The 25019-nt window shown below is 45.1% G+C and overlaps 1 protein-coding gene across 2 annotated transcripts in view; it reads left to right on the top strand.

Annotated features, from left to right (window-relative positions):
- HPCA (hippocalcin) overlaps nt 1-25019 on the top strand; it is an 82906-nt gene that overhangs the window by 17414 nt on the left and 40473 nt on the right. The window contains exons 1-2 of one of the 2 annotated variants that reach the window (XM_068268843.1): nt 10868-11046; nt 21132-21179. The exons of the other annotated variant lie outside the window; for it this stretch is intronic. Coding sequence (XP_068124944.1) covers nt 21141-21179 — 39 coding nt within the window. The 5' untranslated portion in view covers nt 10868-11046; nt 21132-21140. Of the gene's footprint in view, nt 1-10867; nt 11047-21131; nt 21180-25019 lie in introns of those variants that run through there. 2 annotated transcript variants of the gene reach the window in all.

The raw sequence follows: 25019 nt of genomic DNA, 5'->3' as shown, positions 1-25019 counted from the left end.
CTGCTTGGCAGTCTGCTGAGGTGCCTGTTCTGTTGTATTGAAGGGGGAATAAGTGTGAGGTCTATCACAGTGGCAATTCTAGTAAATCTATAGGATTGATCCAGTGCTGCAGATTTCTGAAGGGTTTGCCAAAAATGGTTACCTGTTATCACACCAGATCTTCACCTGAGATGATCAAAAATGATTGTGTTTGGCAGGTAGTAATAATCATGTGTATGTATGTACAGTGGCTTGCAAAAGTATTCGGCCCCCTTGAAGTTTCCATATTTTGTCACATTACTGCCACAAACTTGAATCAATTTTATTGGAATTCCACATGAAAGACCAACACAAAGTAGTTGTACACGTGAGAAGTGGAACAAAAATCATACATAATTCCAAACATTTTTTACAAATCAATAACTGCAAAGTGGGATGTGCATAATTATTCAGCCCCCTTTGGTCTGAGTGCAGTCAGTTGCCCATAGACATTGCCTGATGAGTGCTAAATAGTGCGCCTGTGTGTAATCTAATGTCAGTACAAATACAGCTGCTCTGTGACGACCTCAGAGGTTGTCTAAGAGAATATTGGGAGCAACAACACCATGAAGTCCAAAGAACACACCAGACAGGTCAGGGATAAAGGTATTGAGAAATTTAAAGCAGGCTTAGGCTACCAAAAGATTTCCAAAGCCTTGAACATCCCACGGAGCACTGTTCAAACGATCATTCAGAAATGGAAGGAGTATGGAACAACTGTAAAGCTACCAAGACAAGGCCGTCCACCTAAACTCACAGGCCGAACAAGGAGAGTGCTGATCAGAAATGCAGTCAAAGGGCCCATGGTGACTCTGGACGAACTGCAGAGATCTACAGCTCAGTTGGGGGGATCTGTCCATAGGACAACTATTAGTCATGCACTGCACAAAATTGGCCTTTATAGAAGAGTGGCAAGAAGAAAGCCATTGTTTAACAGAAAAGCATAAGAAGTCCCATTTGCAGATTGCCACAAGCCATGTGGGGGACACAGCAACCATGTGGAAGAAGCTGCTCTGGTCAGATGAGACCAAAACGGAACTGTTTGGCAAAAATGCAAAATGCTATGTGTGGCGGAAAACTAACACTGCACATCACTCTGAACACACCATCCCCACTGTCAAATATGGTGGTGGCAGTATCATGCTCTGGGGGTGCTTCTCTTCAGCAGGGACAGGGAAGCTGGTCAGAGTTGATGGGAAGATGGATGGAGCCAAATACAGGGCAATCTTGGAAGAAAACCTCTTGAAGTCTGCAAAAGACTTTGAGACTGGGGTGGAGGTTCACCTTCCAGCAGGACAACGACCCTAAACATAAACCCAAGACAACAATGGAATGGTTTAAAACAAATCATATCCATGTGTTAGAATGGCCCAGTCAAAGTCCAGATCTAAATCCAATCGAGAATCTGTGGCAAGATCTGAAAACTGTTTACAAACGCTGTCCATCTAATCTGACTGAGCTGGAGCTGTTTTGCAATGAAGAATGGGCAAGGATTTTAATCTCTATATGTGCAAAGCTGGTAGAGACATACCCTAAAAGACTGGCAGCTATAATTGCAGCAAAATGTGGTTCTACAAAGTATTGACTCAGGGGCCGAATAATTACGCACACCCCACTTTGCAGTTATTTATTTGTAAAAAATGTTTGGAATGATGTATGATTTTCGTTCCACTTCTCACGTGTACACCACTTTGTATTGGTCTTTCACTTGGAATTCTAATAAAATTGATTCAGGTTTGTGGCAGTAATGTGACAAAATGTGAAAAACTTCAAGGGGGCCGAATACTTTTGCAAGCCACTGTATGTATGTACCGTATTTTCCGCCGTATAAGACACACTTTTTCTCCCCAAAAAATGGGGAGAAAAAGTCACTGCGTCTTATACGGCAAAGGCAGGGAATCCCTGCCGTTACAAACCGCCGACCCGCCGCATCATTGGGGATTCCCTGCATGATACCAGCCGCATGTCTGTCACTCTGGTGTGCCGCGTCCCCCCCCCCCACCCCCTCCTGACACCTGTGTGGCCGCTCTGACAAGCCCCGTATTCTGTCTCAGTACCTGTGTGTCACCACTGTCACAGGAGCCCTCGTGGCTGACCGCACTTAGCCTTCTAAACGGTGCCAGCGCACAGATCGTGCGAACTCTGGTCGCAGTCAATGCGCAGGAACCGTTAAGAATTAGCCGCAGACAACTCAGAAGGGAGCCTGTGAGACACGGGTGATTACAACGTCACCTACTGGTTCAGAGTAAACTGCCACCACCGCGGTTACTATGGGACCGTGGGGCCCACTAACTGACTGACTAATCCTGCGAATAAAACGGTTAAACACACGATATTCTGTCTAGCCAACAACAAACAAACAGTAGCGTATCTTCAGAGACCCGGGATCATTTCTGTGTGTGCTGATAATCAGGGTAGCGAAACAGTGAATGACTTGGGGAAGTCGTTTATTCACGCAATATAAATAATTAATATATACAGACAATTATGAAAATCAACAATTATGAAAACAGTAATAGCCAGTATGAAAAATAAAAGAAGGGAGAAAAATACTTAGTTCCTGGAAAGATGTCCTTATTGTGGGAAGAATCATAAAGTCCTTGGTTTCAAAGTCCAGAGTTCAGAGTTCAGACCAGGTGGATGCCAGCATATCCTCAAGCTGGCATCTCATGAGTTCAAGATGTTTCAGAGTGGAGGACCCAGCCCGCCTGCTGGCTCTGTGCTTTTGATGAAGCTGGTTTGGGGGTGTGGCAATGCCAGCCCCCTCTGAGCTACCAGCAAATGACAGTTCATTCCCTCTGAGAGATTTTAGAGCTAAACTTATGAATTGCTGTAACTCCTGAACCATACACGTTACATTTAGGGGGGTAACAGCTTCATACTTGGAGGAAAATACAGATTAATATGATACCTGACATGGCTAGTGCATCAGATCAGGGTCCTGAGTAGATTCATACCTGGGTGGTAGGGGCCCCGGGCCCCTCCAGTGTTCTCCCCAGAATTTTTTTCTAGCCGGGTGGCATGAAATATGCAGGGCAACTCTGCTTAAAGCATAGGAGGAGGTGAGGAGATGAGCAGATGACAGCCGGGTGGTCACCAAATCTAGCCGGGTGGAGCACCCGGCTAAAAGAGCCTGGGGAGAACACTGCCCTCTCGACTGGTATCAAGAGATCCAGCATGACCCTACGGATCCAATGATACCGCTCTCATAACCACCCTATTTATTGTATTCTGTAAATGGGCAAAAGATTATATTGTACATTCATTTCTTCCTGCTAAGGCCGGAGTCAGCCTGACTGGAGTCCAGCTGTGTCTGCTTCTTGTCTATGAAAGGCCCTGTTGGCTCCTTCAATTAACATCTGAATGTGAAATCTGCTTAGACAACTTTGAGTTTACACCTCTGGCTTGATCAGCAGTCACAGGGCCAGTCTTCCTGCCAGCTGCTTGTCACCTTATACCCGATGGATGGGCCATCAGCACAGCTTGAAGCCAGGGACTCTCCAGTGCAGATTAGCATATCAAAAGGGCCAACCAGCATTTGGAATGGTGCTCTCTTTGCTAAGAAAAGGACTTTAGCTGTCCCTACACACTCAACCCAGATTGTACCGTTTTGAAGCGCAATCGATGCAGGAATCGAGTGCGATCGTTCTTTTCTTCACGGGCGGTTCCAGGACGCGCCTGCGTCCCCGCAATCGTCCGTGACAGCCCTCCCCCTTGTCCGTGGCTTAGCCACTCATCCGCAAGATGTGTGGCGGCGCCGCTAACCTGGCTGACGGGCCTCGAGTTGCCGGTACGGCGGGAAAACCTATTGGAGCCTGTGGCTCGGTTCCCCTGGACCGGTCGCGGTCTGCTACCCGCAGGGTTGACCCAACATGGACCGTTCTGGACAGGGCGTTTGCGCCACTGCAGTCGGACGTGGTGTCTGCCGAGACTGCTGACAACGGGCAGTGGGTTGGTTAGGTCAACAGCCAGCCCACGCAGGGTTCCCCTGCTGAGTGGCTGTGGACCTAAGGGAACCCCGCGGGAATCCCTGGACCTTCCCAGCTCCTGACAGACGGCACATGCCCTGCAGTAGTTGGCTACATCCCTGTTCATCCGGGGCCAATAAAACTGTTTCCGAATACCGGCGAGTGTCTTGCGGACACCCGAGTGCCCTGTCAGAGGATTACCATGTGCGGATTTCAGCACATGTCCCCTGAACGCACTCGGGACCACAAGCCACTTGGTATCCGCGTGGGATCTACCTGTAGGGGGCTGTACAGACTCACTGTACAGTCTCCCACCTTCCCAGCACACCTTGAAAGCGGCCCCGTCTGCGAGGGGCTCAGCGGCTTGCTGCCTGAGCACCTCCAGGCTTGGGTCACTTTGTAGTGCGGCTGAGAATATGGCGCTGTCAGTTTCAGCCAACTGGCTCATGTCACACGAGGCCAGCGGCTGAAAGGTCTCATCCCTGCGGTCAGAGGAGGGGGAGGAGGCCGGAACCCCCTCCACCTATTCTGAGCTCGGGTTCTGAGCAGTGCAGCTGCGCGGTACTGCTAGCACAGGTACACTGTCAGAATGGCACAGACGGGCATTACTCAAATCATCATTGCATGCAGTAATGACATTGACAGGTATAGACATTTTTTCATTACAGACAGGTTGTACAAGAAACTCAGGTACAGTTACAGCATCATCACAACAGACAGCCTGTACATCAAACTCAGGTGCCTTTGAAGCAGGCACTATTGAACCTGGTACCCTTGAACTGGGCACATTCAACCCACCTCCCCCTGGTGCTCCCCCAAGTGTATAAAGTACCTGGTGGTGGGTGGAGAGTCCGTCTCCTTCCGTGAGCGACAAGGCGGTCGTGGCAGGTTCATAGTAGGACACAAGCTTGCCCAAATCAGTCCCTAGCAACACAGGGACTGGGAGATCCTTCATAACCCCAACAACCCTTTCGTGGACCCCTCCCACTCCCCAATCCAGCTTCACTCTGGCGTGGGCTATGTGGAAAAGGGTGCCCTCTACTCCAGTAAGGGCAAGGGATCGGCTGGAGCTGATGCTCTCCTTTGGCACAAGATGTGAGTGAACTAACGTGATGTCAGCTCCGGTGTCTCGAAATCCGGTGACAACTTTGCCGTTCACTCTAACAAGTTGCTGCTGGTCGGTTCGGTCGCGGATTTCCTGTCCGCGTGCAAACAGGACAAAATCTGATGATCCAGGCTGTGGTTCGCTGGCGGGTTGCCTCTGCTGTGGGTGAGGTGCAGGTGATGCAGATGATCCAGGTGCTGGTGGTGTCTGTCTCCGCTCCGGACAGTCGAATTTCATGTGTCCGGGCTGGCGGCAGTAGTGACAGGTGACCTCTCCAGGCGCTGCAGGCCTGGGTGCAGCAGCTGCGCTGGGTGGCCTCTGTGGCGGACGGCTCACAGGGGCAGGAGGGTCTGCCGAGGTATTGGGCTGACCTCCTCTCCAGCTGGATGGGACAGTTCTGCGGGTATCAGCCACCCGGGTAGTTGCAAAAGTCTCAGCAAGGTCTGCAGCGACAGTGGCTGAAGCCGGCCTGCGTTCTAACACAAACTGTCGTACATCAGCAGGGCAAATGTTCAGAAATTGTTCGAGGACTATCAAGTCCTCCAGGACGCCATAAGACCCTTTGGTGAGGCCTAGCGTCCACTGGCGGAGTGTGGTGAGCAAGCTGCTGGCCACATCTCGGTACGAATCAGAAGACTTTTTCTGCCAGGCCCTAAACTTTTTCCGATAGGCTTCTGGCGTCAGCTGGTACTTAGTAATGATAGCGTCTTTTATAGCAGCATAATCATTATCCTTCTCCGCAGGCAATTCTGCGAAGGCATCAAGCGCTTTGTAGCGCAGCAAAGGTGTCAGATGTCTGGCCCACTGGTCTTGGGACAGACGATACTGACGGCATGCTTTTTCAAAAGACCGCAAAAACAAGTCAATGTCTGTGTCTTTTTCAATATTAGCAAACTTAAATTTTGCACTTACGGGTGCTGCAGCTCCTTCAGCAGGGAGGCTGGGCGGTGAACTCCGGCTGGCCTGTTGAACCTTTGCCATGTTGAGCTCATGCTGTCGTTGGCGCTCCCGCTCAGCGGCATCCCTCTCCGCGTGGCGTTCTGCAGCAGCGGCCTCCCTCTCTGCGTGGCGTTCTGCAGCAGCAGCAGCATTGCGTTCCGCAGATTGGCGCTCCTCACGCATGTACTGCAGGTACTTGTCCAGGTCAGTGTCCATCAGCTTTTGTAATGCCTGCTGCATTAGCGGATCAGTACAAACGGACAGTCCAGTACTGGCCGGTTCCAGGCGAGTACTTTCAGAAATTCTGGGATTGGGGTCCACACTGACAGTCTCTGGCGTAACTGTTGCAACAGGGCCCGCAGGATGCTCAACCTCTGTACGCCTAAGATCTTCAGCCTCTGGTTCCCCTTGATTGTCAGATGGGCTGGTATCCACCTCAGCGGACACTCCCGGCTCCCGCAGTTGCTGGGCATCCCATCTGGACAAGTCTGCTATCAGGTCCCGTTTTGTCTTGCGGAGGATGCCAATGCCCCTCTCTTCGCAAAGATTTTCCAGGTCTGCTAGGCACATGTTCTGGTAGTTCCCGGACATTTCCATGCCAAATAAAATAAAACTTTGGGGAAGGGGTACTGGCTACACAGTTTCTCTGTATATATAAAAAATATATTGCCTTCCAGCTACACCAACGAATTAGTTCGTTTCTTGATAGCGCTAGCGCTATCTTAGATACTTTCAGCACAACACAGGTCCCAACCGCTGCCTAACACTGTCACCACTGTCACAGGAGCCCTCGTGGCTGACCGCACTTAGCCTTCTAAACGGTGCCAGCGCACAGATCGTGCGAACTCTGGTCGCAGTCAATGCGCAGGAACCGTTAAGAATTAGCCGCAGACAACTCAGAAGGGAGCCTGTGAGACACGGGTGATTACAACGTCACCTACTGGTTCAGAGTAAACTGCCACCACCGCGGTTACTATGGGACCGTGGGGCCCACTAACTGACTGACTAATCCTGCGAATAAAACGGTTAAACACACGATATTCTGTCTAGCCAACAACAAACAAACAGTAGCGTATCTTCAGAGACCCGGGATCATTTCTGTGTGTGCTGATAATCAGGGTAGCGAAACAGTGAATGACTTGGGGAAGTCGTTTATTCACGCAATATAAATAATTAATATATACAGACAATTATGAAAATCAACAATTATGAAAACAGTAATAGCCAGTATGAAAAATAAAAGAAGGGAGAAAAATACTTAGTTCCTGGAAAGATGTCCTTATTGTGGGAAGAATCATAAAGTCCTTGGTTTCAAAGTCCAGAGTTCAGAGTTCAGACCAGGTGGATGCCAGCATATCCTCAAGCTGGCATCTCATGAGTTCAAGATGTTTCAGAGTCCAGGACCCAGCCCGCCTGCTGGCTCTGTGCTTTTGATGAAGCTGGTTTGGGGGTGTGGCAATGCCAGCCCCCTCTGAGCTACCAGCAAATGACAGTTCATTCCCTCTGAGAGATTTTAGAGCTAAACTTATGAATTGCTGTAACTCCTGAACCATACACGTTACATTTAGGGGGGTAACAGCTTCATACTTGGAGGAAAATACAGATTAATATGATACCTGACATGGCTAGTGCATCAGATCAGGGTCCTGAGTAGATTCATACCTGGGTGGTAGGGGCCCCTCTCGACTGGTATCAAGAGATCCAGCATGACCCTACGGATCCAATGATACCGCTCTCATAACCACCCTATTTATTGTATTCTGTAAATGGGCAAAAGATTATATTGTACATTCATTTCTTCCTGCTAAGGCCGGAGTCAGCCTGACTGGAGTCCAGCTGTGTCTGCTTCTTGTCTATGAAAGGCCCTGTTGGCTCCTTCAATTAACATCTGAATGTGAAATCTGCTTAGACAACTTTGAGTTTACACCTCTGGCTTGATCAGCAGTCACAGGGCCAGTCTTCCTGCCAGCTGCTTGTCACCTTATACCCGATGGATGGGCCATCAGCACAGCTTGAAGCCAGGGACTCTCCAGTGCAGATTAGCATATCAAAAGGGCCAACCAGCATTTGGAATGGTGCTCTCTTTGCTAAGAAAAGGACTTTAGCTGTCCCTACACACTCAACCCAGATTGTACCGTTTTGAAGCGCAATCGATGCAGGAATCGAGTGCGATCGTTCTTTTCTTCACGGGCGGTTCCAGGACGCGCCTGCGTCCCCGCAATCGTCCGTGACACTGTGTATAAAATCTTTCATTTCCGTCCCGCGTGGCCGCTTTGTCCCGCCCCCTAGTCGGTGTCCGTCTCCCGGTGCCTGTTAAAATTAGTGCCAGCCAGCGTATCTTACTGCGTCCACGCCGCATGGGGATCGCCGATGTCCTCACTTCTCGCTCTAGTGACCGGCGCTTGTGGGGGGGACATAGAATACGGGTCTTCTCAGAGCGACCAGACAGGTGTCAGGAGGGGGGACATAGAATACGGGGCTTGTCAGAGCGGCCACACAGGTGTCAGGAGGGGGGACATAGAATACGGGGCTTGTCAGAGCGGCCACACAGGTGTCAGGAGGGGGGACATAGAATACGGGGCTTGTCAGAGCGGCCACACAGGTGTCAGGAGGGGGGACATAGAATACGGGGCTTGTCAGAGCGGCCACACAGGTGTCAGGAGGGGGGACATAGAATACGGGGCTTGTCAGAGCGGTGGGACATGTAATATGCAGGGAGATACAGACGAGGGCTGGACAGAGGTTATACAGGGGTCAGGAGGGGGGGCAGTCACAGAAGAAAACACCACAGGGGACACCTGGGGACAGAAGCTGGACAGAGAAGCCACACAGAGGGCAGAAGGAAGGTGGGGTGCACCCAGCGACAGAAGACACTTGGGGGCAGAAAGTGACACACAGGAGGTCAAAGAGGACAGAAGGGGACTTCTGGGGACACCATTATAAGACGCTCCTGGAATATGGACACACCAGGATTGGTATATATTTTTTTTCCCTGGTCTTTTGCCCTCTAAACCTGGGTGCGTCTTATATTCCGGAGTGTCTTATACGGCGCGAAATACGGTCTGTATATATGTATGTACAGTGATGTGAAAAACTATTTGCCCCCTTCCTTATTTCTTATTCTTTTGTGTGTTTGTCACACTTAAATGTTTCTGCTCATCAAAAACCTTTAACTATTAGTCAAAGATAGCATAATTGAACACACAATGCAGTTTTAAATGATGGTTTTTATTATTTAGTGAGAAAAAAAAACTCCAAACCTACATGGCCCTGTGTGAAAAAGAAATTGCCCCCTGAACCTAATAACTGGTTGGGCCACCCTTAGCAGCAATGACTGCAATCAAGCGTTTGCGATAACTTGCAACGAGTCTTTTACAGTGCTCTGGAGGAATTTTGGCCCACTCATTTTTTGCAGAATTGTTGTAATTCAGCTTTATTTGAGGGTTTTCTAGCATGAACCACCTTTTTAAGGTTATGCCACAACATCTCAATAGGATTCAGGTCAGGACTTTGACTAGGCCACTCCAAAGTCTTCATTTTGTTTTTCTTCAGCCATTCAGAGGTGGATTTGCTGGTGTGTTTTGGGTCATTGTCCTGTTGCAGCACCCAAGATCGATTCAGCTTGAGTTGACGAACGGATGGCCGGACATTCTCCTTCAGGATTTTTTGGTAGACAGTAGAATTCATGGTTCCATCTATCACAGCAAGCCTTCCAGGTCCTGAAGCAGCGAAACAACCCCAGACCATCACACTACCACCACCATATTTTACTGTTGGTATGATCTTTTGCTGAAATGCTGTGTTACTGCTACGCCAGATGTAACGGGACATGCACCTTCCAAAAAGTTCAACTTTTGTCTCGTCGGTCCACAAGGTATTTTCCCAAAAGTCTTGGCAATCATTGAGATTTTTTTTTAGCAAAATTGAGATGAGCCTTAATGTTCTTTTTGCTTAAAAATGGTTTGCGCCTTGGATATCTGCCATGCAGGCCGTTTTTGCCCAGGCTCTTTCTTATGGTGGAGTCGTGAACACTGACCTTAATTGAGGCAAGTGAGGCCTGCAGTTCTTTAGATGTTGTCCTGGGGTCTTTTGTGGCCTCTCGGGTGAGTTTTCTCTGCGCTCTTGGGATAATTTTGGTCGGCCGGCCACTCCTGGGAAGGTTCATCACTGTTCCATGTTTTTGCCATTTGTGGATAATGGCTCTCACTGTGGTTCGCTGGAGTCCCAAAGCTTTAGAAATGGCTTTATAACCTTTATCAGACTGATAGATCTCAATTACTTTTGATCTCATTTGTTCCTGAATTTCTTTGGATCTTGGCATGATGTCTAGCTTTTGAGGTGCTTTTGGTCTACTTCTCTGTGTCAGATAGCTCCTATTTAAGTGATTTCTTGATTGAAACAGGTGTGGCAGTAATCAGGCCTGGGGGTGACTACAGAAATTGAACTCAGGTGTGATAAACCACATTTAAGTTATTTTTTTAACAAGGGGGGGGCAATCACTTTTTCACATCACTGTATGTATAATATGTGTACGAAATTCAGGTATTCTATAGAATGCCTAGGCATTCTATAGAATGCCTGACCATTTTAGGCAAAGTACTGGCAATGTCTGTTTTTGTTACGTACTTTGCCTGAATTTCGTACTTTGCCTGTCACACATGTTCTGTGCCTCTGCTTTGCTTTGTCAGTGTCACCAACGGCTGGTCTATTCTTTAGTCTTCTGCCTCTATTTTCTTCACAAAAATCATGCTTATTTCTTGTTGCAGTAGAGCATTGTATCATGACTCTAAACTTTTTTTTTTTTTCTTTTTTTTGCTGCGTCATGGCTTTTCTGGAGGCTCCTTCACAGCAGCAGCACCACTTTCCACAAAACAGTAAATATCAGCATGCATGCACCCATCATCACTAGCCTCACTGACAGCATAGGTATGCAGCTGTTACTGTCAAAGTGTGGAGAAAAAAAGCAGGCATTCTATAGAGAATCGGGTATTCTACACTTTGCATGAACGAATTCAAGTACGTAACGAAACAGACATTTCGTACTTTGCCTAATCGCTTCAGGTACTTTGCCTGTAACATATACACTACACAATACATAACACTACACAATACATACATAGATACATGGACATATGACTATGGTAGGGATTAGATTGTGTGTCCCTCTGGACAATATACATCGCTGCAGAAGATGTCGGGGCTATATAAATACTGCATAATAATAAGTGTACAGTATGTAGTGGCAGCACACATCAGGTAATGAGGGGCACGGCTAGGGTGCAGTTTTGTTTTGGCCTCAGACTTTTAGTTGGTTGCATCCCCTCTACCTCCCACAGCTGTGCCCTAGTCTGTATGTGTGCCCTAGTCTGACTGTGTATGGGACGGAGGCTATGGTAAAAGCTAAACGACCATAACATTTGTGCTACAGAAATAATCCCATCACTGAGATAAGTAAACCTGGCAGGCTGGAAAATGTCTTTAGCCGTTTCTTCATTGACTTATGACACATGTGAACAAAAATAAGGCATAATCATGTATTACTGACTATAAGTTCAGTGTTGTCCCCAGGGAACTGAAAAGTCTGCCTGGATAATTTTAAAAGCCTCATGGCTGCTGTTACAGCTGGCAAATCTGTTTTTCTGAGACCACATGGGTCCCATACTGTGCTTGTCACCTTAGCTGAAAACTTTACTGCTTCACAGGAGTGACAGAGTTGAAAATCATTTGTGGCAGCACATGAATTTGTAGAGCCCAGAGAGTGGAGGACAAGCTGCATGGCCTCTAAGCAGACACTGAGTATTGGTTGGAATCCTTCCTCCTCAGAGATTCTGTGTGTCGCCACACTTCAGCAGATTCCAGCATGTAAGGCAGCCCTGGCCACCTGCTCACTCTTTCTGCTGACTGAAAATGCTACGTCACTGGATAAAAAAAACTGCACACTATGTCCAATGCTTTATTAGTCACATAAAGGAGCTATATCCATGTTTCTCAATTCCCCCCCCCCCCCCCATCCAACCTGTGCTTACTACTGGAAAGAGGATGTACCATCATCATATATATCTTTTTTTTTCCAGTAACACTCCAGGACAGGTACACATTGAGACTTGGCTCCTCCCAGGAACAGGAAATATCCCTCAGCCTCTCTATAAATTAAACATGGACCAAGGGTCAGGCAGTATTGGATATTTCCTGGTCCAGGAACCAGGTCTCTCTATGTGCTCGCTGTCCCGGAGAGCCTGGGTGGCTAGGGAATGTGTTGGCACAGAGCAGCATGCTCTCGGGATACAGAGTATCTGCTGTCCCTGGAAGTACCTGTGGGGTTGCCTTAAGGTAGCTGCTTCCAGCGGGATATTGCGCCCTGTTGGTCGGCCTGGATGATGGATAGGCATCGCTTCAGGAGGGGTCGCTCTGAGGACACACCAAGCGGAGGCAGCGGCACGATAGTGGCGTCCGACAGATACGCATGGCGGAGGCGGTTTGCGGAAGTCTCTCGGCCGCGACCTCGGGGAGAACTCCCGGGTCGCGTGACGCCACTACCGGTTTGCCGGGTGGAGAGGAGTGGCCGTCCGGAGTCCCAGCGTCTGGCACATCGTGGAAGGATGTCGGAGATAGAGCAGGAGCCAGGACGGGTAAGATTGCTCTGCTGGGACCCGGGCTGCGGTGGTGACTCTTGTGGGAGCGCTTTTTCCGCATGCAGCAATTTGTTTGGTGGTATGTTGTGCTGCACAAAGGCATTGCTTTGTGAAACAGATTATTCATCATCTTGTTTAAGCAATGTGCTCACACTTTTCTACTGTGTTAAAGAGTAATATGATAAGTTGTGAGGATTTAATTTAAGGACTTTTTTGTGTGCTCATTTAAAGTCTGCAAATGAATTACATTTTCCATGCATTTTTTTTGTGGAGGAAAGCTGAAAGTGTTTATACTACTTGACTAACAGATATAAGCATATAAGCCTTAAGCAGATATAACTATTTGTTTATGCATTGGGCTTTAAAGCTGTTATGTGGAACTAAATATTGTTTTGTGTTTTTTGCAGGGCACTTCGACTAAAGTACCTGACCCTGCTAAACTAATTAAATAGTGCCCTGTGTGTAATTCAAAAGTCAATCCTGCATTAACAAAACTGCTATGCAGAGATTGCACTTACAAAGTAATGAGGCAGGAATCTGCATCTCAAAGAGACATACATGTTTTGAGATGAGATTTAAAAGATACTTTAAAGATATTTAAAGCTACTACTATACCTTCTAAACCTGACACACCAGCTAATACTCAAGCTGATAAGGCGTCTCTGCCTCAGGTGTCGGAAGTCATTAAGCATAAAAAAGCTACTAGGAAGACTAATAAACCAATTAATGTTCTGATGAAGAGGAAATTAGTGATAATAATGGTGATTCTGCAAACTCTAATGAGGGGCAAGAAATAGAAAATAAACTGTCAAAGTTTAAATTCCCTGTGGCGGAAACTGACATTTTATTAACGGCCATATATGAAAATTTAAGTAAAACAGTTACTGAACCTGCTTCAATGCATGATGAATTATATGAAGGTATGGAAATCCACAAGAGCTGTGTTTTCCAGTTCATCAATCAACCTTATTACAAGTAAATGGAAGAACCCCATTAGAAAGTTATTCATGTCTAGGGGGTTTAAAAGACTGTTTCCGGTTTCTGAGAAAGATTGCAAAAGGTGGGACAAGAATCCTAAACTATATGCAACTTTTTCTCAAGGCAATAAGGATGATGAATTGGCCTTTGAGGATCTTGGACACTTATAGGACCAATCAGATAAAAATGAATATGTATTTAAAATACTGTGGCCTGCTATCTGTGCTAACTTCAGGCCTTCAGCTGCTACAACCTGTGTAGCAAGTGTGATAGCACTGTGGTTGCAGCAATTGGAAGATATTAATAAGGATACACCTAAAGATCAATTAATAAACTCCATGACCGCAATGCATAAGGCAATTGCTTATATAATTGACGCAGCTTCAGAGTCAATAAGGTTAACAGCAAAAGCAGCGGGTATTTCTAATGTAGCAAGAAGACATTTATGGATTAAAACATTGCATGGAAGTATGACATATAAAGATAGTCTGTTCCATTCCAGTAGTGGGTGATACGTTTTTCGACCCAGAATTAGAAGTTCTTGAAAGAACTGCTAATAGAAAGAAATTGTTCCCTAAAAAGAGACAATTTAAACAGGGGAAGAGGTGTTTTTTTCGTCAAAACAGACAAACAGAAAAAACAGAAAAAAAAAAAAAAAAAGACTTGGTCTTTCAATAAAAAAAAAAAAAAAAAAAGTTTAATTTCACTAAAGAGTTAACTTTGCCTCAACATCAGGAAATGTTACAAGAGATTATCACAGACATGCTAGATAGAAAAGTGGTATCAGTGGTGCCTGTGGATCAGAGAGGCGAGAGCTTCTATTCAGAAGTATTTCTGATCCAAAAGCCGTAAGGAAAATACAGAATACTATTGCATTTAGAATTTAAAACCAATCAACCCATACATAAAATACGAAAAGTTTCGTATGGAGTCGATTTACTCAATAAGAAATCTTCTGATGCCAAACGGCTTTATGGCAAGCATAGATCTTCAGGATGCTTATTGACATATACCAATCGAGTTAAAATCGCAAGCGTTCCTAAGATTTGCAGTACAAATGGAAAAAGGGGTTCAGCACTTTCAGTTTTGCTGCCTCCCATTTGGCATAACATCAGCTTCAAAATTACTAATGTTATGGTAGAATTGATTGCTGCAATGTACAGAATACGCCTTATCATAATACCTTACCTGGACGATCTTCTGATAGTGGCCAAAAAAAAAAAAAAAAAAAAAAATTAAAATAACTAGAGGAACATTGCCAGGATGTGGGGCACATGTGGCCACCTTTCAGGTTCACGGTGTCTGGAATCAGTCAATGATGGAACACTCATCGAACTTCAGGGAACTGATGGCGGCAAAAATGGCACTAATCAGCACATTATATATTCTGAAAGCGTGTCATGTTCAAGTACAATTAGACAATGCAACTGTGGTAGCATATCTGAATCGCAAGGGGGGAACCAGGTCATTATTTTTGACCTTGGAGATCCTTGACATAGCAGACCAAAACTTGCTATCACTAACAGCAGGGCACCTGAAGGGGTCGCTCAATGTTCTGGCAGATCAGATAAGCAGACTCCAGATAACGAACACATAGTGGTCTCTGAATCAGAGTTTATGCAAAATAATTGAGAAAATGGGGCCAGCCCAACTGGACTTATTCGCAAACAAATCCAACAGGAAGTGCAAACAGTTACATTCCCTTAATATAATGGACAATCCTGTAGCAATTGATGCCTGACTCTGATATGGAATCAGACTGTCACATGATTCTCATTGCTACTAACTGGCCCAAGAGGGCAGGGTATCCGCTTCTCCTATCAATGTTAATAGACCAACCATGGGAAATACCAGTGTCAGAGAACATGATACAGGTACAAGACCAGGCTGTAGTAAACCTAGAAAAGTGAAAACTTACAGCGTAGTTTCTGAAAGGGCAGTGCTTGAAGTCAAGGGATTGTCCTCAAGAGTAGTTAATACTCTCTTGAAAAGTAGAAAAGACAATACTTGTCTAATATACCAAAAGGATTGGAAAACTCTTATTTTGTGGTTAGAAAACTCTAATTTTTAGTTAACAGAAATGGCTACAATTTTAGAATTTCTGCAGGAGGGCGTAGGAAAAAGGTTGGCCTTAAGTACAATTAAGGTCCAAATTTCTGCCCTATCAGTTTTTTTGTGTGGATAAAAAGATAGCTTTAGACCCTTTTTATAATCAGATTTGTAAAATCAAGAGACCAGTTATGGTTAAACCATTCCCGAAATGGGATTTATCTTTAGTGTCGCAAGCATTGACATCTGAGTTTAATGAAGATTCATTAAAAATGTGTACTCTTAAAACAGTATTTTTGGCAGCGATCACTTCAGCTAGGCGCATTAGTGAACTCCAAGCTCTCTCATACAAAGAACCATATTGTTCCTCCTTTAATGATCGAGTAGTTCTCCGGACAAGCCCAGAATTCCTACCAAAGGTTGGTGACATGTTCCACAGAACACAGGTGATCGTATTGCCATCTTTCTGTATTAATCCAAAATCAGAAAAAGATAACCTTATAACTTACCTGGAGAAAGTTAGAGTTCAGAAAATCAGAATCACTGTTCATAAATGATGCAGGAAAATCCAAAGGATTAAAAACCTCTACAAAAACAATTGCCAAAGGGATCAAAGATTGTATTCTGGAGGCATACAAATTATGGGTAAGGATCCTCCAGGGAACTTAAAGGCCCATTACACCAGGGCAGCCGCAACAATGTGGGCTTACAGGGCAGGTGCTTCACCGCTGAACATCTGCAAGGCTGCGACCTGGAAGAGTTTGGGAACCTTCAGGAAGCACTATCGATTGGACCGGATAACGGAGACCGATCAAGGCTTCAGAAGAACTGTCTTAAAGGCAGTTAGCCCACCCTAAGGTTGGTGATTGATTTCTTGCTGATCATCTCAATGTGTACCTGTCCTGGAGTGTTACTGGAAAAACCAGGAGTTAGCTTACCTGGTAACGACATTTTAAGTAACACTCCAGGACAGGTGGGGGTACCCACCCCCATATATATCATATATTGCATGATATACATGTTATATTATATGTATTTTAATGTAATATAGTAGGGTTTTGTTAATGTATATTGTTCCTGTTCCTTGATGATATACTGCCTGACCCTTGGTCCATGTTTAATTTATAGAGAGGCTGAGGGATATTTCCTGTTCCTGGGAGGAGCCAAGTCTCAATGTGTACCTGTCCTGGAGTGTTACTTAAAATGTCGTTACCAGGTAAGCTAACTCCTGGTTTTTTTAGCCAAGAACTCCAGTTCACTTGCAGTGGTTTGAGGAAGGGCTAGAACACCAGACAGGTTAAGGTTCCACAAGAGTCTGCAGCACAGCATGATGGAATAAAGCAGCACACCATGATGGAGCTATGATTAGACCTGCGTGTCTAAAACATGTCTGGATTTTATTCCATCATGGTGTGCTGCGGCCTTCTGTGCTGAATTCGAATGTGTTACCAGGCACCACCAGTAAGCAAGCAGGACAGCTTACTGGACAGTAGTACTCTCTACTACATCTAGACGTACTACATCCAGTCTTATCCTTGATCTGTATTACAGAACATGCAACTCTGCTGAGCCAAGCATGCATGCTTTTTAGTAAATATACTGTAGGTGATAGTTACCTTGTGTTTTGCATGGCTTTATTGGGCTATGGGCTAGTCCATCTCTTCATACGGGGTTCTCAGGGTTTTCTTTATTTTTTAAAAGCACTTAGTGAATGGCAGTTGCTCCATCCAACTGCCAAAAAAAGTGTACGGTGAGCAGGGAGGCTGGCCAGCATCTTTATATAAATCTTTTTCGGTGAATGTCTTTATAAAGAATTAAGGCCATGCTGAGAATCCCCCATGAAGAGATGGACTAGCCCAAAACCTGTCGGTAATGTCAGATTTCTACTGCCTACTGTAATTGACAGCAACATAGGAGAAGTCATTTATGCCTCATTTTACTCTGGGAGAAATGTACTTCTTATTTGTATGTGTTTTAAATTTTAACATTTTCGCAACAGTTCCTCCTTTACCACTTGCCGACCGCGCATAGCCAATGTGCGGCAGCAAAGTGGCACGCCCAGGACCACGTAACTCCAATTGGCGTCGGGTCCTGGGACTCTAGCTGGCCGGGGATCGCGCGCTGTGATGCGCGCGCATCCGCCGGCAATAGGCTCTGCCCACCCGCGACGTCAACCCGCCGGCCGTTCGGAAGCGCCGGCGGGTTGTTAACCCCTCGATCGCCGCAATGCAAGCGTATAATACGCTTTGTAATGTATACAAAGCGTATTATACAGTCTGCCTGAGACACCCATCAATCACCTCCTGTAACCACCTGTCACCCCCTAGCACACCTACCCATCAGATCAGGCCCCAATTTGCCCTGTGTGGGCTTCTGATCACTTGGCCAAACCCTCAGATCCCCCTCAGACCCCCTTCCGATCACCTCCCCAGTGCATTGATTGCATCTATTCTCCCCTCTAATCACCCCCTGAGACACCCATCAATCACCTCCTGTCACCACCTGTCTCCCCCTAGCACTCCTATCCATCAGATCAGGCCCTAATCTACCCTCTGCGGGCTTCTGATCACCCGGCCAAACCCTCACCCGCCCCATCGCAGTGATCACTGTTGGTACGACTTAATTGTGGCTGAGACCAACCGTTATGCCACACAATACGCAACCGCCAATCTAAGAAGCTACCATGCCCAGCCTTTTCGGTGGAAGCCACTCCAAGTTTCCGAACGTAACATTTTTTTGGGGCCTTCTCCTTAACATGGGTCTAGTCAAAAAGAATGTTTTGCGGTCTTATTGGTCTACGCACCCAATACATCACATGCCCATGTTCTCTGCTGCCATGTCCAGGTCACGATTTGAGAACATCCTGCGCTTCCTGCACTTCAGTGCCAATACAACCTGTCATCTAAGAGGCCACCCTGCTTATGACCGGTTCCACAAAATTCGGCCCCTCATAGACCACCTGTCATCAAAATTTGCAGATGCTTATACCCCTGAACAGTCATTTTGAGGCATTTTGTTTCCAGACTACTCACGGTTTAGACCCCTAAAATGCCAGGGCAGTATAGGAACCCCACAAGTGACCCCATTTTAGAAGGAAGACACCCCAAGGTATTCCGTTAGGTGTATGATAAGTTCATAGATTTTATTTTTTGTCAAAAGTTAGCAGAAATTGATTTTTTTATTGTTTTTTTTTCACAAAGTGTCATTTTCCACTAACTTGTGACAAAAAAACAAAATCTTCTATGAACTCACCATACTCCTAACGGAATACCTTGGGGTGTCTTCTTTCTAAAATGGGGTCACTTGTGGGGTTCCTATACTGCCCTGGCATTTTAGGGGCCCTAAACCGTGAGGAGTAGTCTAGAAACCAAATGCCTCAAAATAACCTGTGAATAGGACGTTGGGCCCATTAGCACACCTAGGCTGCAAAAAAGTGTCACGTGGTATCACCGTACTCAGAAGTAGTATAATGTGTTTTGGGGTGTATTTTTACACATACCCATGCTGGGTGGGAGAAATATCTCTGTAAATGGACAATTGTGTGTTTAAAAAAAAATAAATAAATAAAAAAATGGTCATTTACAGAGATCTTTCTCCCACCCAGCATGGGTATGTGTAGAAATACGCCCCAAAACACATTATACTACTCCTGAGTACGGCGATACCACATGTGTGGCACTTTTTTGCAGCCTAGGTGCGCTAAGAGGCCTACCGTCCTAGGAGTACCTTTAGGATTTCACAGGTCATTTTGAGGCATTTGGTTTCTAGACTACTCCTCCTGGTTTAGGGCCCCTAAAATGCCAGGGCAGTATAGGAACCCCACAAGTGACCCCATTTTAGAAAGAAGACACCCCAAGGTATTCCGTTAGGTGTATGGGGAGTTCATAGAAGATTTTTATTTTTTGTCACAAGTTGGTGGAAAATGACACTTTGTGGAAAAAAAAACAATAAAAATCAATTTCCGCTAACTTGTGACAAAAAATAAAATCTTCTATACAGCAATCAAATGGCACCAAAAGAAAGCTGTATTAGTGACAAGAAAAGGAGGTAAAATTCATTTAGGTGGTAGGTTGTATGACCGAGCAATAAACCGTTAAAGCTGCAGTGGTCTGAATGGGAAAAAAAGGCTCTGGTCCTTAAGGGGTTTTATGACTGAGTCCTTAAGTGGTTAAAGGGAACCTAAACTGAGAAGGATATGGATTTTTCCTTTTAGAATAATACCAGTTGCCTAGCAGTCTTGCTGATCCTCTGCCTCTAAAGCGACATACTCACGGGGGACAATTGTCCCCCGTTGCATGCGCGCACGCGAAACAGGGAGCGACAGCTGTCCACACGTCTCGCCAGAAAGGCAAAGACGCGGCAGAAGCTGTTTGTGAATGGAGCATCCCCCGGCCGGATGCTCCATTCACTCGCGTAGGTCTCCTGTCGCTAGCCCGCGTACTCACGCGGGACTAGCGACAGTTCCGGCGAAGTTACGGCGACAGCTGTAGCCGGCGATTGAACATGTCAATCGCCTGGCGACAGCTCCGACGGGCGACTGTTCGTTCGATGGTGCCACGTGGTTGCGGCGACGGCCGTACCCCGCGTGTATGGGCCTTAATACTTTTAGCCACAGCCCCTGAACAAGCATGGAGATCAGGTGCTCTGACTGAAGTCAGACTGGATTAGCTGCATGCTTGTTTCAGGTGTGTGATTGAGCCACTACTGCAGCTAAAGAGATTAGTAGGAAAGTCGGGCAACTGGTATTGTTTAAAAGGAAACCTCCATATCCCTCTGTTTAGGTTACCTTTAAGACCTGTATGTCCCAAGTCCAGTTCCATGCACGACCCAGTCTCGCTTGGCAAAATAAAATGATTCTGATATAACATGCGGCAGAGTTGCTGCTGCTGTTACTACTATATAGTAGTTACAGCTTCTAATGCTGAATTCTTACCTGACTATGAAGGAAGATGGATCACAGCAATGTGCCCTGACGTGTGTTCCCCGATCTATATTCCTACGGCGGATCTACGCAATGTCATGGGGTGTGAACAAGGGTTAAAACTATCTCGGCAGTTTGCACAGGGGTCGTCGGGGATCTTACAGATCCAATATGCCGTAACGGTCATTATCGCTGCTTGTTGCAAACTTCATTTGTGTAATTGCGCAAAAAAACACCGGTCGTTGGAAAAACCATGCACTGGGTATGGGCCTTAAGAGGCTACTAATGTTATACAAGACAGCTTTTAACAACTATGGCATGTGACAGAAACTTTCTGTTGCTGTAGTGTCACAGTTGTTTGTCTGAAATAAAAGTGTAACCACGATCTGGAAAATGTACAATTAAAAACTTGTTTCCCAAAACTTTTAACTAATAGACTAATAGTTCTACAACCTACATTTGATCAAAAGTAATTTCATCAGTAAAGAGCCTAATCCTGCCTTTCCTCTCTTTTCATCTAGCCCTGGAAGATGCCATCTTGCATGATAGTGCAATATTCTGTTCAATCTGTAAGCACCGCATTGTTATTTAGACAAAATATTTCCTACTTGTGCCTTACACACAGAGCTCAGTGGCTGCAGGAACTATGAAATTTAACCTAGAAACCCCGTCACATAAATATATATATATATATATATATATATATATATATATATATATATATATATATATATATATATATATATATATATATATATATATATAATTTTTTATTTTTTTTTATACAAGAGTTTGTGCTTACAACAGTATGGCTAATCTATTCGGTCCGGTCATCCGGTCCGTTTGGCACAGAAACGCAAGTGTGAACGGGGCCTTGCTTCACAGCAGTCATATAGTCAGAAGCATTCTGGGCATGCTTGTTTTGGAAGGACCACTCATGCCTTTCAATGAGCATGGACCCCACATGCAGGAGGATGAGAGCTCCTTCAGCTGTCTTTGTTTTAAGTTTTATCCACAAATGGGGCAAAGCAGAGAAAGAACTTAGGCCAACATAACATGGGGACCTTTAATTATCTGGACCCCATAATGTGCAGGTGTTGCCTGAAGGTGTGTACTGTCTTTAAAATGTCTAGATATTAATAATAAAACAGTGTTCTAAAGAGCTGTTAAAGACTACCAAGGCTGTAGTGTGCTTTATGCTATAATTCAGGGCTGTGAAGTCGGTACAAAAATCTTCCGACTCCAATTCCTCAGTTTATGAAACCACGACTCCGGGTAACCAAAATGGCCCCGACTCCTTGACTCCGACTCCTTAGTCTAATATTTAACAGGGCTGTGGATTTTGTACAAAAATCACCCGACTCCGACTCCTCAGTTTATGAAACCACGACTCCGACTCCGGGTGCCCAAAATTGTTCCGACTCCACAGCCCTGCTATAATTATCTCATCGTTCCCTAATTTGGATCGGCGATTGAATTGGTAAATAACTCTCCTGTTTGCCGACATTATTATTTTTAAACTCTCACTCCACCCCACTGCCATGGTAGGTTTTGCTCAGAGCCGCGCCAAAGAAGTCTGGAGATCAATGGCCACAGAGCTCCAGACTTGTGCCACACTGGTTTTTGCAGACTAGGTGTGGGGTCTAAGAAGAATGCCCATTTCCCGGCAAACAGATGAGCTATTTACTCGTCCAATCTTATGTTACGGTACAAAGAGTAAATTTGGCTATGATGTATTCTTCACCTTAGGTCCTCTTTAACTGCTGGATCCTCAGGAGGATCTTTAACAAAGATTCAATGCCTGTAGTGTGTTTGTGTGTTTGTATGTGTGTATTGTGTTTTGTTTTGTTTTAAAACCCAGCAACACACTTATCTTGTGGATCCAACATCCAAATACAGACAAAACAATTTACAGTAGTGTATACTGTCCATTGTACCGATTAGCTGATTAACAGCGGCTCCTGACCTTTGTCACTGTGTTAGAACCCTAGTGGAGTTCAATGTAACTGTGAATGCAATTGACTCCGCTGCTGCCCGCCGCATCTGGGTTAACTTGATTGACTGTTGCTCTTGACCAAACTATGGCAATTAACAGTAAATATTGTGAGATGAATGCTACCATTTATCTCAGTTACCATGTGGTGGATCGCTAGCATTAACCGCCAAGGACAATCACTGGCAGTCATCCGTCTACACCAACTATTGGGTCTCATTTACAGGCTGCGATTTGCAGTGTTTTTCTGCACGCAAATTTGGACAAGTAATTAATGAGCTGCTTCCAAATTCGTGTGCGGGGAAAAGTAGGACCGGATGCATTTTTCTGCATACAGCGTCGGAATTCCCATAGGCGTGCCTGGCACACCTGAAGGGATTCAATGCATACCCTCATCAGCACAAGTGTCGGCGTCCGTCCTCCGGTGTGTCCTGGGGAATATTGGCCTTAATTTTTTGCACACCATTGGTCAATACCCACAATTACACATTTGCTCAGTGATCACCTGTACTGTGTACCGATATGTGTAGTCTTATAGATATATTGAATTCTCTGGAGATTTTAACACAGTCATTGAAAGTTATGTTTTTAAATTCCTGTGATTTACTTATTGAGGCATATCGCCACCTATTTTGTGTTTCCTGCAATGAGTACAGGTCACAGTTGTAACATATGCAAATTGGTTTGTTTAGTGATTGGATTTCTATAGTAAGCAGATAAACTTCTGACTACAGATCTATTTTTCTGAGCCATCATTTTCACGTTCCTTCTCTCTTTGGCCCTTATTCAATTCATTTTTTCTCCTAGGTTTTCTCCTAGGAGATCATTTTTCATCTTTGATTTATAAAAACGTTTTAGCAATTTTCTAAGGAAAAAGTACCAAAAAGTAGGTGAAAAAGTACTATCAAAATTATTTTAAGTATTTGTTTGCTGATGGTTTAAAATGCATTATATTCACAAGTCTGAACCTCTCTCACTCACTCACTCACTCACTCACTCACTCACTCACTCACTCACTCACTCACTCACTCACTCACTCATCTGGAACAAGCATGCAGCTACTTGGGTCAGAGTGCTTTATCTGAATGCTTGTTTAGGGTCTATGGCAAAACATTTTTAAGGCAGAGGATCTGTAGAACAGCCAGGCATTGTTTAGAAGGAAATAAATGTCAGCCTCCATATTCTTGCATATCTTGCTTCAGCTATGCTTTAAAGCGGATCGCCAGTGTAAAAATAAAACGCACACTGTCACCACAGGCAGCAGAAAGTAGCAGGAAAAAATGTCTAAAAACTGAACACTTGTCCCATCAAATACATGTTTTGTTAGCTCGCCATGCCCCTTTTCTGAAAAACTGCCATGGCAGTTTTCTGTCTTTGCAAATGGTACATACTGCAATGAGTTCTGGTTCACCATGAGCTTACTGGTTAATCTGTACCTCTGTCTTTGCAAAGAGATAGTCATCTGTGGGTTGGAGGTGCCTTTATAGTGTGGCCTGAGAGGTACTCAACTTCTGCTTGTGCTACGGAGCCAGCCTATCTCAGAGAGGAGAGGTGAAGAGAAATCATTCTGGTGCGGTTTCCCTTTGGAATTTACAGTTGAGGTCCACTTTAAGAATACTTCTCAGTAAGTCATGCTCAAACAAAAACAAGCTCCCACAGTATCATTCTTGGTATAAATGATTTTTACCTTATAAGAACAGTTCTCGGCTAATACGGTATACGTGACCACCTGTAAACCAACTATTCGTGGGACCAGACATACTGAGTGATGAGATTCAGGTAAGCAGAAATCATGGCTGGCACTCAGGAGGAATCCTTCAGGTGCTGTGTTCTCAAGGTCGATTGCTCCTTCTGAGTGCCAGTAATAACTGCTGCTTACCTGAATCATTGCATGCCTGGTCACTCTATTATAGTGGGACCTCAACTGTTGCTTTACCTCCTTTACCGGAATACAAGCCACACACAATAGGCCAAAACTTATTTTGAGCAAAAATGTATTTTCTGGTGCCATCAGTTCCTGCCATTGTGCTGTAGATTTGCAGGTTTGTTAGGGATCATTGTCATGTTGCATGACCCAGTTTCTGCTGAGCCTTAGCTGTCACACAGATGGCCTTATATTTGACTCTGGAATAATACTTTGGTATACAGAGGAATTCATAGTCAACTCAGTGACTGGAAACCAGAAGACGACCACTCTGCAGCAAATGCTGAGAAGGAGAAGAGAACACCATCCTGTGAAAATGTTTGTGAATACTACACTATACTCAATTTAAAGAACACGTGAACAACATATCTCAGCAATTCCACACACTTAACTAGAAAACAAAAATAATATACACAAACATTTACAACAGAACACTGCAGATTCAGAAGGAAAGATCAAGTCACATACAAATGTCAAACCAAAGTGATGGCA

This window comes from Hyperolius riggenbachi, chromosome 2 (assembly GCF_040937935.1).
Source record: "Hyperolius riggenbachi isolate aHypRig1 chromosome 2, aHypRig1.pri, whole genome shotgun sequence".
NCBI lineage: Eukaryota > Metazoa > Chordata > Amphibia > Anura > Hyperoliidae > Hyperolius > Hyperolius riggenbachi.
This window is presented reverse-complemented; position numbering and strand designations above follow the sequence as displayed.